At 53.5% G+C, this 13,103-nt stretch overlaps 1 protein-coding gene across 9 annotated transcripts in view; it reads left to right on the top strand.

Moving 5' to 3' along the window:
• The first annotated feature begins 2,823 nt into the window (after positions 1-2,823).
• BRF1 (BRF1 RNA polymerase III transcription initiation factor subunit) overlaps positions 2,824-13,103 on the top strand; it is a 69,839-nt gene continuing 59,559 nt past the window's right edge. For 2 of the 9 annotated variants that reach the window (XM_060145852.1, XM_060146086.1), the window contains exons 1-2: positions 2,825-3,046; positions 11,416-11,496. In XM_060145852.1, coding sequence (XP_060001835.1) covers positions 2,863-3,046; positions 11,416-11,496 — 265 coding nt within the window. In that variant the 5' untranslated portion in view covers positions 2,825-2,862. Of the gene's footprint in view, positions 3,047-3,218; positions 3,567-11,415; positions 11,497-13,103 lie in introns of those variants that run through there. The other 7 variants (XM_060145930.1, XM_060145757.1, XM_060145583.1 and 4 more) reach the window with 7 other exon arrangements.

The following is a 13,103-nucleotide window of genomic DNA, read 5'->3' on the forward strand; positions in this document are numbered from 1 at the left end:
TCCCTCGGAAGCCTGCAGGGGTCTGGGCGCCCAGGGTGGCGCTGGACGTCTGGTGCCCCGTGTGTGTGTCAGGTCGGGTCAGGGGGGCGGCCGGTGGCGCTTTTAAACATGTTCTGGGTCCTCCTCCCTCGGGTGTGGATAGGACGCCCATGTGGAGCTGGTGCAGCGACGGCACTGGCAGGTTGGTCAGCCAAGCCTCGCATCTCCTGTCCTGTGGGTCCCGGCCCCCGGCGCCCCTGTGAGGACGCTGTGGGGGCTGCCGGGTGAGGCGCTCAGGCCCCACCAGGAGCCACGTGAGGGAGCTTGGAGGCAGAGCCCCTAGTTCCAGCCAAGTCTTCAGAGGTCGCGGCCCTGGCCAACACTTTGGCCGTGACCTCGGGAGACCCCGGGCCAGAACTGTCCCACGAAGCCTCTCCCAGACCCCTGACCCACGGAAACTGTGAGATGATAAGTTTGTCATTTGAAGCCGCGAACTTTTGTGGTTATTTGTTAGACAGCAGTTGATAATGAGCATACAAAAAGTTGGCCAAAATGTGGAACAGTATTGAACTAGGAGACAGTAATTTCATGGGACAATTTTGGGGATCAGTTTGCCCATGTGTGGTGTGTTGAGCATAGGAATACTCTGCGCTCCAGTGATGCCCCTTGGGGAACATCCATGTGTGCATGGGGGCACGAAGACAAGGGTCATCACTGCAGCAACCTCTGTTTCCTCAGCATGAGACCGGTGACCAAAATTCTGCTCTGTCCTTCCAACAAAAGACTATGTTGTCCCGACCATACATGCACTGTCTTCTAGCTTAACCAGCTCGACTGTCCACACCCTGCGGTGAGGGCGGCCACCTGCAGGGTGAGGCGATGATGAGCCACACATCAATGGGGCTCAGAGGCCAGGCACCTTCCCATCATGACAGAGATCCACTGCAGATTTACAATACCCTCTTGTATCTTATTCCAGGAGTCATTGCAGTTCTGTTTCTAAGCTCAGCATTTAATGCCATTTGGGATTTATTTTTAAAACAGGGTGAGGTCGGGGCTCAATTTACCCTTTTCCTCCTCTAAACGGAAACCCCAGCCCCACTGAAAAGTCTGTCTTTTCCACAATGATTGAGGCCCCTAAATTTCCGTGTATAGTTGGGTTTGTTTCTGGACTCCTGGTTTTATTCCACTTGTCCCTGTACAAATACCTCGTGGTTTAATGGATGTAATTTGATATAATACTTTGATATACAGAAGGGCAATTTTCCTCTTCTTTTAGAATTTTCTTTTTTTTTTTAAATAAATTTATTTATGTATGGCTGCGTTGGGTCTTCGTTGCTGCGCATGGGCTTCCTCTAGTTGTGGTGAGTGGGGACTACTCTTCGTTGTGGTGCACAGGCTTCTCATTGCGGTGGCTTCTCTTGTTGCGGAGCACAGGCTCTAGGTGCGCAGGCTTCAGTAGTTGTGGCACACGGGCTCAGTAGCTGTGGCTCGCGGGCTCTAGAGCGCAGGCTCAGTAGTTGTGGTGCACGAGCTTAGTTGCTCCACAGCATGTGGGATCTTCCCGGACCAGGGTTCAAACCCGTTTTCCTTGCATTGGCAGGTGGATTCTTAACCACTGCGCCACCAGGAAAGTCCTTTTTAGAATTTTCTTGACTGTTCTTGTGCAGTATCTCTTCCAGATGACTTTAGGGTCAGCTTATCAAGTCACTTGAAAATCCTGTTGACATTTTGGTGGGGATTAAATCGACTTTACAAACTGACTCGTGAAGATTTTAAGTATTTACAACATTGCTTTCAAGTGGGAATAAGGCATTTTCTAATTCAGTTAGAGCTCCTGTCAATCCTACAGTCAAGGTTTAACGGTTTTTGAAAAACGTGGTCTTGGGAGTTCCCCGTTGGCCTAGCGGTTAAAATTCTGGGCTTTCACTCCTGCGACCCGGGTTCGGTCCCTGTAACTGAAATGCCGCAAGCCGCGCGGCCAAAAAAAAAAAAAAAAAAAATGTCGTCTTGCACATTTCTTTTCAGGCTCATTCCCGGGGACCGCATGGGTGTTTCGGCGACCGTGAATGGCACCTGAAGGTAACTGAGGGCGCGGGTAGAGGGACACAGAAACGTGATAACACCGGTAACGTGGCACAAGTGACTGTCAGGGGGTGGGGAGACACGGGGGGGGTCCACACAACAGGGGGCGGGGTTGCATGGGGGCGTAAGGGCACCGCCAGACGGAGCCCACGGAGCCAGTAAGAGCCGCGGAGCCTGCCCACAAGCCCGGAGGGAGGGGCGGGCGGTGGCGGGCGGTGGCGGGCGGTCCCGGGCGAGGGTCTCCACCCTCAACCTGCGCCAACCCGTCGCAGAGCTCTGCTTCTCAGACCCCGCCTGAGGCCCCGCCCACAAGGTACGCCCACAGTCCCTGGTCCCGCCCATAAGGCCCTCAGGTCCCGCCCACCACTCCCCTGCTCTCGCTCCTAAGGCCCCGCCCACAAACCGCGGTCCCGCCCATCTGGCCCCGCCCCCGCAGGCCGCTCAGCCTTTCCTCCTGCTGCTGGCGCGCTGCCGTTGCGGACTGTAGGTCCCAAGTTCCGAGGCCTGGTGGCTGCGTCCTGGCCCGGAGGCCGCGGGTTCGAGTAGTCGCGTCTTCGCCGCGGCCCCGGAGCCCGTGCCCGTTCCGCGGGGCGCGACCGTGGCGGGCAGCGCCGTCCCGGCCCGCGCGGCGAATCTGCCGCTGCGAATCGGCGGGCTCGGCGGCGGCGGCCTCGCGAGAGTCTGGGCGGCGCGGACGCGGCTGCGGACGGGCCCGCAGACGGGCCCGGCGGACGCGCGGGCCGGCGGGCTGACTGGGGCCGGGGCCGGCGGGCGGGGGCCCGGCCTGGAGCCGCCGGCATGACTGGCCGCGTGTGCCGCGGCTGCGGCGGCACCGACATCGAGCTGGACGCGGCGCGCGGCGACGCCGTGTGCACCGGCTGCGGCTCGGTGCTCGAGGACAACATCATCGTGTCCGAGGTGCAGTTCGTGGAGAACAGCGGCGGAGGCTCGTCGGCCGTGGGCCAGTTCGTGTCGCTGGACGGTGGGTCCCGACGGGGCTGGCGGGGCGGAGGACCGCGTGGCCAGTGGCCTCCGTGCGTGTGCGGTTCTGGCTTTAGTAACGGAACTTACCGGAACAGGGGACAGGATGCGGCCTGGGGTCGGGGTCGTGGCCCATCCCCCTCAGCGCAGTCCCTTCGCTCCTTGGGGGGACAGTTGTTTGAATCTGGGGGTCGGGGACGTCAGCGCGTCCCCCGTCTCAGTCATCATAGTCGATCCAGCTCCTTTCGGGTTACAGTTGTATGAATTTAAACACATTTGGATTCGAGTAACACCACAGCGAGGATAGAGTTCCACAGCCCCACGCCTCCCCGCAGCGGCAGCTGCCCTCCGTCCCTGCAGTCTTGTTTTTCAGGAAGGCCGCGTAAATGGAACCAGCCCGTGGGCCACCTTCGGAGACTGGCATCTGTCCCTCAGCCCTGTGCCTTTGGGATTCGCCCAGGCTGTTGCGAGGATCTGGGCTCCTTCCTGTGCACGGCCCACGATTTGCTGAAGGACCTTTGGTTTGTTTCCAGTTGGGGGTGATTATGAATAGAGCTGCTAAAAACTTCGAGGATGGCTTCTTCCGTGGACATAGGTTTTCATTTCTCTAGGGTGGTTACCCAGGAGTGGATGGTAGCCGTATGTTTAACTTTATAACAAACCACCAAATGGATTTTCAATGTGGCTGGCACCGTTTTGCATTCTCACTAATTGCTTCACCAGAACTTGGTGTTGTCTCAGTATTTATATATATTTTGGGTGTGTTTTTAGTGTGTTGTGGTGCCTCATCTCCGTGTTGATGCATTTCCCTAATGCATAGTGATGTTAAACAGCATTTAATGTGCTTATTTGCCATCCTTTAATCCCCCTTGCTGAAATGTCTGTTCAAGTAGCTTTTTGCTCATTTTATATTCAGGTTGTTTGTTTCCTTACTGTTGAGTTTTGAGCATTCTTTAAATGTTGTAGTTACAAGTCCTTTGTTAGATACGTGATTTGCAGAGCAGAAGTTTAAAATTTTGATTAAAAGTTTTAAAATTTGATGCAGTCCACTTTATTGATTTTTTTTCTTTCATGGATTGTACTTTTCTCTTGTTGCAGAGCATGGGCTCTAGGCACGCGGACTCAGTAGTTGTGGATCGTGGGCTCTAGAGCACAGGAGCAGTAGTTGTGGCACATGGGCTTAGTTGCTTCGCAGCATGTGGGATCTTTCCAGACCAGGGCTCGAACCCGTGTCCCGTGCATTGGCAGGCAGATTCTTAACCAGTGCGCCACCAGGGAAGCCCCCGGTAGTAAGTCTTGAAATCAGATGTTGTGCTTCCTCCAGCTTTGCTCTTCCTTTTCAGAATTGTTTTAGTTATTGTAGTTCCCTTCCCTTTTCATTCAATTTTAGAATAAGTTTGTGTATATTTACAAAAAATCTTGCTGGGGCTTTGACTGGAATTGCATTAAATCTCTTGATAAATTTGGAGAGATTTGACATTTTTACTATATTGTGTCTTCCAGTCCATGAGCACAGATGTCTCTCCATTCATTAGGTTTCCTTTGATCTTCCATCATCGTTTGAAGTTTTCAGCATATAGCTCCTGTACATATTTTAGATGTTTACCTGAGACCCAAATAGAGCTGTTGTCAATAGTATTTTTCAGAAATTCAGTTTTCAGTTGTTCATGGCTGGCATATAGGAATACGGTTGATTTCTGCCATTGGCCTGTTTCCTGTGAGCTTGCTAAACTTATTAGTTCTAGGAGTATTTTTAAAAATAGATTCCTTGGGGCTTCCCTGGTGGCGCAGTGGTTGAGAGTCCGCCTGCCGATGCAGGGGACACGGGTTCGTGCCCCGGTCTGGGAAGATCCCACATGCCGCGGAGCGGCTGGGCCCGTGAGCCATGGCCGCTGAGCCTGTGCGTCCGGAGCCTGTGCTCCGCAACGGGAGAGGCCACAACAGTGAGAGGCCCACATACTGCAAAAAAAAAAAAAAAAAAAAAAAAAAAAATAGATTCCTTGGGATTCTTGATGTAGACAATCATATTATCTATAAATAGGGGCTGTTTTCTTTCTTTTGTTTCTGTTCCTTGCTTTTGAGCAGACATGCTTGCCTTCTTCCCAGTCTTAGAGGGAAGCATTCACTCTCCTCCCACGCAATATGATGTTAGCTATAGGTTTTTGGTACCTGTTCTTCATCAGTAAAGTTGAGGAAGTTCTCTTTCCACTCCTAGTTCGCTGAAAGTTTTTATCATGAGTGGATGATGAGTTTTGTTTTTCTTCCTTGGTCTGTCAGTGTGGCTGGTTTTTGAATGTTCAACGTGCTTTGCATTCCTAGGGTAAACCCAATTGATCACTGGGTATTATTCTTTGTATGTGTTGCTAAATTAGATTTGTTCATATTTTGTTGGGGATTCTTACATTTATGTTCATGTGGTATATTAGTGTGCAATTTTCTTGTAATGTCTTTGTCTGGTTTTGATATCAAGGTAATGCGCCTCCTGGAATGAGTTGGGAAATGTTCCCTTCTCTTCCGTTTTCTGGAAGGATTGTGTAAAATTGGTGTTATTTCTCCTTTGACTGTTTGGTGGAATCTACTGGTGTAGCTATCTGGGCCTGGAGGTTTCTTTTTCAGAAGTTTTTAGTTACAGGTTCAGTTTCTTTAATAGTTGTAGGTTTTATTTATATTTTAGAGTATCTCTTTCATGTCGGGTGAGTTTGTCGTTTTGAGGATTTGGTCCATTTGATCTAAGTTGCTGAATTTATGCACGTAGAGTTGTTGGTACTATTCCCTTATTCTTTGGATGTCCGCAGGGTCTGTAGTGGTGTCTCATTTTCCTTTCAGATATTGGTGTTTTGCATCTTTCTCTCTTTTTCCCTTTATTTCTCCTGCTGGAAGTTTATCAATTTTTTTGATCTTTCCAAAGAACCGGTTTGGGGTTTCATTGCTTTTTTTCTCCTGTTTTCTGCATGGCACACGTCTTTGTGTTCTTTTTTTTTGTTGTTCTTTGTTTTTTTTTCGTCTTTGTGTCCTTCCTGAGCAACTTCCTGGGACTGCTGTGGCGGAGTCTCCCTGGCACTGTGTTTGCAGCTTTGTCACATGTTGCCAAACTGCCCCCTCAGTCATCCAAGACTTTGATGCCTGTTGGGAAGAGAGTAACAACGACAGTAAGAAGGAATAATCATAGTAGCTGACACTTAGGGTTTCCCATGGGAGGCACTGTGCTGAGTGCATCCCTTGTACCTGATGACAGCCTGTCCTCACTGCAGACGACAAAGCTGGGTGCAGAGGAGTCCTGGACGTGAGAGATGTGCTGCCACCTGTGGGCAGTGACGTTGGTCCCACGGCCTGTGAGCACAGGCTCAGAGCTGGGTGCCCTTTGGTGGTGTGATTTAAAGGTGGTATGAACCCGGGCTGGCTCTGTCCGGTGGGCTCACTCTCTGGAGGGAAGCGCTGCAGGGGTTGTGGGTTCTCAGCTCCTGTGTAGAGGGCGGAGAGGGAGGGGCGAGGGGCGCTGCCTCCTCCAGCAGCCCCTCCCTCCCCTGGGTGGATCCCTCCCAGACTCCTGGCCTCCTCCCTTCCCCATCACAACAGCAGCCGCCCCGGTAGTCGGCTCTGGCTGCTGTCAGCCTGCCTGGTGCGGAGTGTATGCCCAGCTGGCCCCCCAGCTCTTCCTTCGCTCCAGCCTCATCCTGGAAGCTGGGCCTTCTCTCTGGGGTGCCCTTGTGCAGGGCCCAGGGCCGCTGTCTTTCTGAAGCGTTCTTGTTTACTCTTTGAGAAGGAGTGGTGGGTGGTTAGCTCCTCAGTTCACTTGAGAATATGTAAATTAGACGTCAGGGCCCTGTGGCCAGCGGCCCTGTCACCAGCTGGGTTTCTGACTGTGACCCAGGCCCAGGGTCCAGAGGCGAAGAATCCCAGTCCCCCTGGGTCCCCTGGTAGATGTTTGAGGATCGGCAAAGTGTGAGTCCAGCGTCCCAGGCTGGACTCGCAGAGTGGTGGCAGCTAGGGTGGTGCTGGGGACGCCTGGGCTGTGTCTTTCAGTTGATGGGCAGCTGGTGAGGGGATGGGCGTGGCTGAGAGAAGGGATGGATGTGAGGACTGCAGGATGGCAAGGTGGTGGGCAGAGCTGGGGCAGCTGGGCCTCTGCGGGCCTGAGGAGGGTCCTGCTGAGTCATGGGGGAAGGGCTCACCAGAGCGTCAAGGAGCTCAGGGGCAGAGTAGGGCTTCCTGGCACAGGCCCACGCCAGCATCCCGTCCCTGGTGTCGGTGCTGAAGGTCTCGAGGACAGCAGGTCTTTCCCCTGGGTGTCCCCTGCAGTTGATGGTGCACAGTGAGCCCGTGGGCCCCTCCCGGGAGCTGTACCTGCTGCTCCCCCAGGATGAAACCCAGAGGCAGAGGGAGCTCCTGCTTCCCTGGGTCCTTCCCTTCCTCTTCTGGGGTGCACCCCCATGGGTTCCATGACCACAGCTTTTAATCGCTGCAAACTTTGTCCCTGAAGTCAAGGTGTCTGTAAGTGCTAGTGTTCTCGTGGTTATGAGTAATGAGGTGCTTTCCATGCGTAAAACGATGAGGAAGGTTTGGTGCCCAGCTCTGGTGGGGGTGGAGCCTCTCTTGCTCGCTGGGGCAGCTCCCTGGGTCCTAAAGAACAGCAGACCCACCTGCCCTCTGCCTGGCTTGTGCCCTGCCCGGAGAGGGTTCTCTCGGGCACAGCCTACCAGGTGTCCTGGGCAAGCTCTGGTCCTGGAGTTTCAGAGGTTCTGCATCTCTGTTTCTATCTTGTGGCCCCTCAGAGCCCCACTGAGTCCCTGCGGGAAGGGACCTGCTCTCAGGAAATGGCCGAGTTTTGTCCTGGAGGCACTTGCGTGAGAGGAATGTTGTTCCTAAAATGTCATTTGCTGCTTTTATCACCTGCCATGCTGCATGCTGCGTGGTTTCCATAATCAGACTCTTAATCGTGACGAAACAGGCTCTTCAGGAGCTGTGTCTGGTTGACAGAGGTTTAGGCTGCCGCCACTGTTTAGCTGTTGATCACCGACCGCAAGAGGTCTGTGTCCAGCCACGGCCCCATGCCCGGGGCTCAAGGTGGACTTGCTGAGTGTTTCGGGTGCCTTAGGGGAGTTATGCCAACGTCCGAGCTCAGGTCGAGGGGCCACTGGAACCGCCCAGCTGGACCTCTGCAGTTGTCCCCCCTTAAAAGGAGTTTCACAGCAGTGACAGAAACCCCTCACTTTAAATAAAATGAATACAGACTTAGGAAAGGTTTCGCTGACCCACGTGGGAGGGATCCGTGAGTGAGCTGGAGGACGGGGCTTTGTGCTGCTCTTCTGTTTGTGGTCTTGGGGTGTTGGTGCTGCTGGCTTTGTCCTCGGCGCTCAGAGCGGCCGGGAAGCACCCGCCCCCACCAGGCGGCAGGGCTCAGGCCTTTGCGCCTTCTTGCTTTTGCGGCGGCAGCCGGGAGGGGCCCAGGCGCATCTGGGTGGAATTTCCGGCCCCTCCCCTGCTGTCCACAAGGGGGCAGTCTTGGCCCGGCTGTGCGGATAAGAACTGCAACTTCTACTTGTTAGATGTAGCTGGTTGTATCTTGTTTGTTACAGGATCTTGTTATAGAAAATACCAAATGTTTTTAGAAGTAGAGGGAATAATATGAAGGGCATCTGAAAGACAAGTACAGCGTGCATTGATGGTTTTGGTCAGAGGTGGTACTCAAGCTTTCTTTCACTCTTCAGGGGACCCTAGCCCCGTGGTGTTAGCTATTTGAGATTTGCTGAATAAGCACTTTTCATAGGCGCCACCACTGCTTTCCAGATGTTATCTACTGTAACCAAATCCCCAGTGGGTAGTATTTGTTGAATAAAAGAATATGCATCCATTTGGCAAGCAGGTTTTGACCTGCCCCCTCCCTTCCCCCAGCTGGCCGGACCTAGTAAGGCACCTTCCTTGCCAGGACTTAGTCCCCGTTTCCCTTGGGAGCACATGCAGGACTGAGGCTACGTACAAGGGCCTTGGAGAGCACCAGGGTGGTGTGTGTGTATATGTGAGCGTGTGTGAGTGTGCACGGGGGCAGGAAGCATCAGCTCCCAGAGCAGGTGGGGCCGGAGCAGCCCCAGGAAGCGTGACTGGGGCGTTGGGGAGAGACAGGGAAGGACAGCACCGCAGCAGGAAACAGAGGTCCTGGAAGTGCAGGGGGGAGCGCCTGCAGAGAGTGCAGGGGGGGAGTGAGGGGAGAGGGTGAGGGGAGGGCGTGACCTCTCAAGGTCTTGCAGTGCCTTTAACGCTCACCCAGAACGAGGCTCTGCTCTTACTCAGCAGCATCTTCGGGTGACCTGCCCTGGTCGCTTCCCATCTGTGTCTAAGCAGGGAGAGGTGGCTGGGAGGAAGGCCCCCCAGGGTCCTCGTGCCTGGAAGGTGGGGCTTCAGGGGATTTATACCCTTACGTTGTTCTTTTTCTAATGCAACATTATTGTAATTGTTTGCTTAAAACATGTGCTGATTTCCGCTAAAACAATGTGGTGATTTTTTTTCCTTTTTCTCAAATAAAAGTTGGGCAGCACTGCACGCAGGTCAAAATGTGGCCGTCCTCGTCAGGGGGGCTGAGGGGTTGTGGCCTTCTTCAGTGGTTCCTACGTCCAAAAGATCACAAATATAACAATCCTGAAGTGTATAAAAGCTGCCACAAAATAGGGGGGTACAAGATGCAGACCCCCAGTCTCAGGCCGGTGAGCCCCTGTCGGGCTTCTGCAGAGTCAGAGGTAACACTGGAGTGTTGGAGGCTTCTCATTTCTGGGCCGGGTGGACAGGTCTCCCCTGGGCCCTGCACTGCTCCTGGCCCTCTCCAGGCCCCCAGTGTGCCCTGCCTGGCCCTCTCCCTCCCTGCCCTCTATGGCCAGCTTCTTGAAGACACTAAGTTTGTGGTAACTTGTCAGGGCAGTGATAGAAAGCCAACACACCCAGGGTGACAGCAAAACCTTCCCCAGGCACTGCCACCTGTCCCCAGGCTCCACATCCTACTGTGAGAGAGCCATGGGCTCCCTGCCAGTACCCACTGGGGCCGGCGCCTAGACCCCACCATCGGACCACAGGAGTTGGTGGGGGACGCTGCCCAGTCCTGGGCCTCAGCCCCAGGGAAGCTGCTGAGGCAGGGACGCTGGGTGCTGGGGCCACCACCCAGCCAGCCCCCTGCTATGCTCCCGGCTGCTTCCAGCTGCTCGTAGCCCACTAACTGCCCAGCCAGGCCTATTTGTTGCTCGTTTCAAAGTTTTCTTAGCCCGTCTGATTTCTTTCTTTCCCAGCTGACCTTCAGAATCGTTTTGCTGAGATCTTTAAAGAATCTTGTTAGTGCTGGTTTGGGATTTGGTTGCAGTCACAGAGAAGCCGAAGGCCGACTTGTTCTCCGCTGTCTGTGCTGGTAGCCGGCCTATGGATGACCCAGAGGTCCCTGCTGGCCCCAGGAGGTGGGCCACGTGTTCTCCTCAGGGGCCTATTCTCAGACTTCAGTGATCTGGCTTCCCAGATCCCTGTCACTTCTGAGTTTCCATTTCATCCTCCAGCAGGCCCTGCACCCTTACCTCCCCCACGTGGCTAACAGTGTGGGGTTGTGTTCCCTAACTTCAGGAGCCTCTAATCCTTTGCTCTGTACTTCGTAACAGACACACTGGCCTGTGGGATGCGCAGCGCTTCCCCGCTCCCCCGCCTGTGCCTGGCCGCCTGCGCCCCTCACTTAGGCGTGGCGCTCGTTTGAAGATCGCGCTTCAGCGCTGGGGTTTGTAAGTCTGGTGAACAATCTGGATGTCCACCTGGCTGTCTTCACAGGGTATCAGGGCAGAAGTCCCCGCCCTGAAGCCTTGCAGAGTGGAGCACGTGAGACGTCCTGGGGGGGCTTGCCGTTGGTGGGAGGTTCAGAACAGAGCGCCCGTAGGTGCAGCTATAGCTACGCGTTGGGTTCCAGGGCTTCCTAGGTTGCTGCTCTGTGGGCGGGCAGCACACAGATGGGTAGAGGTGCGAGCGTCTCCTGCAGACTGGCTCCTGCCCTCCCCCCCCGCCCCCCGGGAGATGGATGCGATAATAAATGTGAATTGGCTGGCCCGCGGCCCGCAGAGGGCCAAGGTGAGGGGCTGGGCTGGGCCGGGCCAGGCCTGGGCCGTAGTTGGGAGAGCTGTGTGACAGTCTCTTCTGGGACATGGTTAGAGAATGCAGATGGGCATGGTCCACGCCCTCAGCTCCAGGTCAAGGCCACGACCCTGTCAGCAGGGCAGAGGTGTGAGTGGTGCGGTGAGATGCTCGCTGCTGCCTGCTGCTCTGAGTCTTGCTCCAGAGACACTGATGCACGAAAGGGCTGTTGACACAGATCTCTGCCCAGTGTCGGCTCATGAGTCTGATTTGTGTCTCCAGGTGCTGGCAAAACCCCGACCCTGGGCGGCGGCTTCCACGTGAACCTGGGAAAGGAGTCAAGAGCACAGACCCTGCAGAACGGTATTTCCCGCCGTGGGTGCTGCTGGAAGAGGGTGGGCTCCTGAGGCGGGACAGGGACGTGGGACGAAGGATAAGAGTGACAGCCTGCCGTGACCCCCCGCATCCTTGTCACCAAGCCAGTGCAGGCCCCACTTCTGGGAGGACTTGTTGGCGGAGTCCCCTCCCCGGGTCGTCAGGACCCTGCCTGGGTGCCCTGCAGTGCCCTGGGCCTCCTGTAGGGGCTCTCTGCCAGGGCTACTCTGAGGTCTCTGGACCCTAAGGGGCCCACACCTGTTACAGTTTCAGTCGCGATAAGCACAGGAAAAACAAATTTATAGCAGTTTGATGTGTGGTGCCACTTTTGTTGTATTTTGTAACCATCCCAGTCCACAACAGATTGGAGAAATGTCTGTTCAAACCTTGGCCTGGGGGCTTCCCTGGTGGCGCAGTGGTTGCGAGTCCGCCTGCCGATGCAGGGGACGCGGGTTCGTGCCCCGGTCTGGGAGGATCCCACATGCCGCGGAGCAGCTGGGCCCGTGAGCCATGGCCACTGAGCCTGCGCGTCCGGAGCCTGTGCCCCGCAACGGGAGAGGCCACAGCAGTGAGAGGCCCAAGTGCCGCTAAAAAAAAAACAAACCTTGGCCTGTTTTTAATTGGGTTATTTGTCTTCTTATTGAATCGTAAAAATTCTTTATGTGTTTTAGATACAAGTCTCTCTTATCAGTTATATGACGTGCAGAAAATTTTCACCCGTTCTGTGGGTTTCTTCACTCTCTTGGTGGTATGCTTTGAAGCACAAAGGTTTTCAATTTTGATGATGTGCGGTTTATTTACTCCTTTGTTGCCTGTGCTTTTTGTGTCGTAAGAAAGGTTGCCTGATTCAATCCAAATCACAAAGATTTATGCTTATGTTTCCTTCTGAGTGTTGTGGTTTTAGCTCTTAGGTTGAGGTTTTGATCCCCTCTTAGTTTTTGTGTCTAGTGTAAGGTAAGGGCCCTACTTCACTCTGTTGCATGTGGATATCCAGCTTTCTCAGCATCATTTGCTGAACAGACTGTATTCAGTTGGCACCCTTGTCAAAAGTCAGTGACCGTAAACGTGAGGGTTTGGATTCTCACCTCTGTTCCATTGGCCTGTGTCTGTCCTTTTGCTAGTATCACACTGTTTTGGTTATTGCATCTTTGTAGCAAGTTCTGAAATCAGGAAGTGTGAGTCCTCCCAATTTGTTCTTCATTTTTAACATTGTTTTGTTGACTATTCTGAGTCCCTTGAATTTACATATGAATTTTAGGTTCAGTTTGTCAGTTTCTGCAAAGCAGCCAACTGGGATTCTGATAGGGATTTACATTGACTCTGTAGACCAATTCGGGGAGTATTGCTGTCTTAACAAGATGAAGTCCTCTGAGACCTGAACGTGGAATGTCTTTCCATTGATTTAGGTCTTCCATAATTTGTTTCAACAATTTTTATGGTTTTCAGAGTATAAGTTGTACATTTCTTTGCTAAATTTATTCCTAAATATTTTATTCTTTTTGACTATTGTAAATTGAATTGCTCTTTAAATTTCATTTTTTGGTTGTTTGTTGCCAGTGTATAGAAATATGAGAGGTATTTGTATATTGATCTTG

The sequence above is a fragment of the Lagenorhynchus albirostris genome, chromosome 1, assembly GCF_949774975.1.
Source record: "Lagenorhynchus albirostris chromosome 1, mLagAlb1.1, whole genome shotgun sequence".
NCBI classification, from domain to species: Eukaryota; Metazoa; Chordata; class Mammalia; order Artiodactyla; family Delphinidae; genus Lagenorhynchus; species Lagenorhynchus albirostris.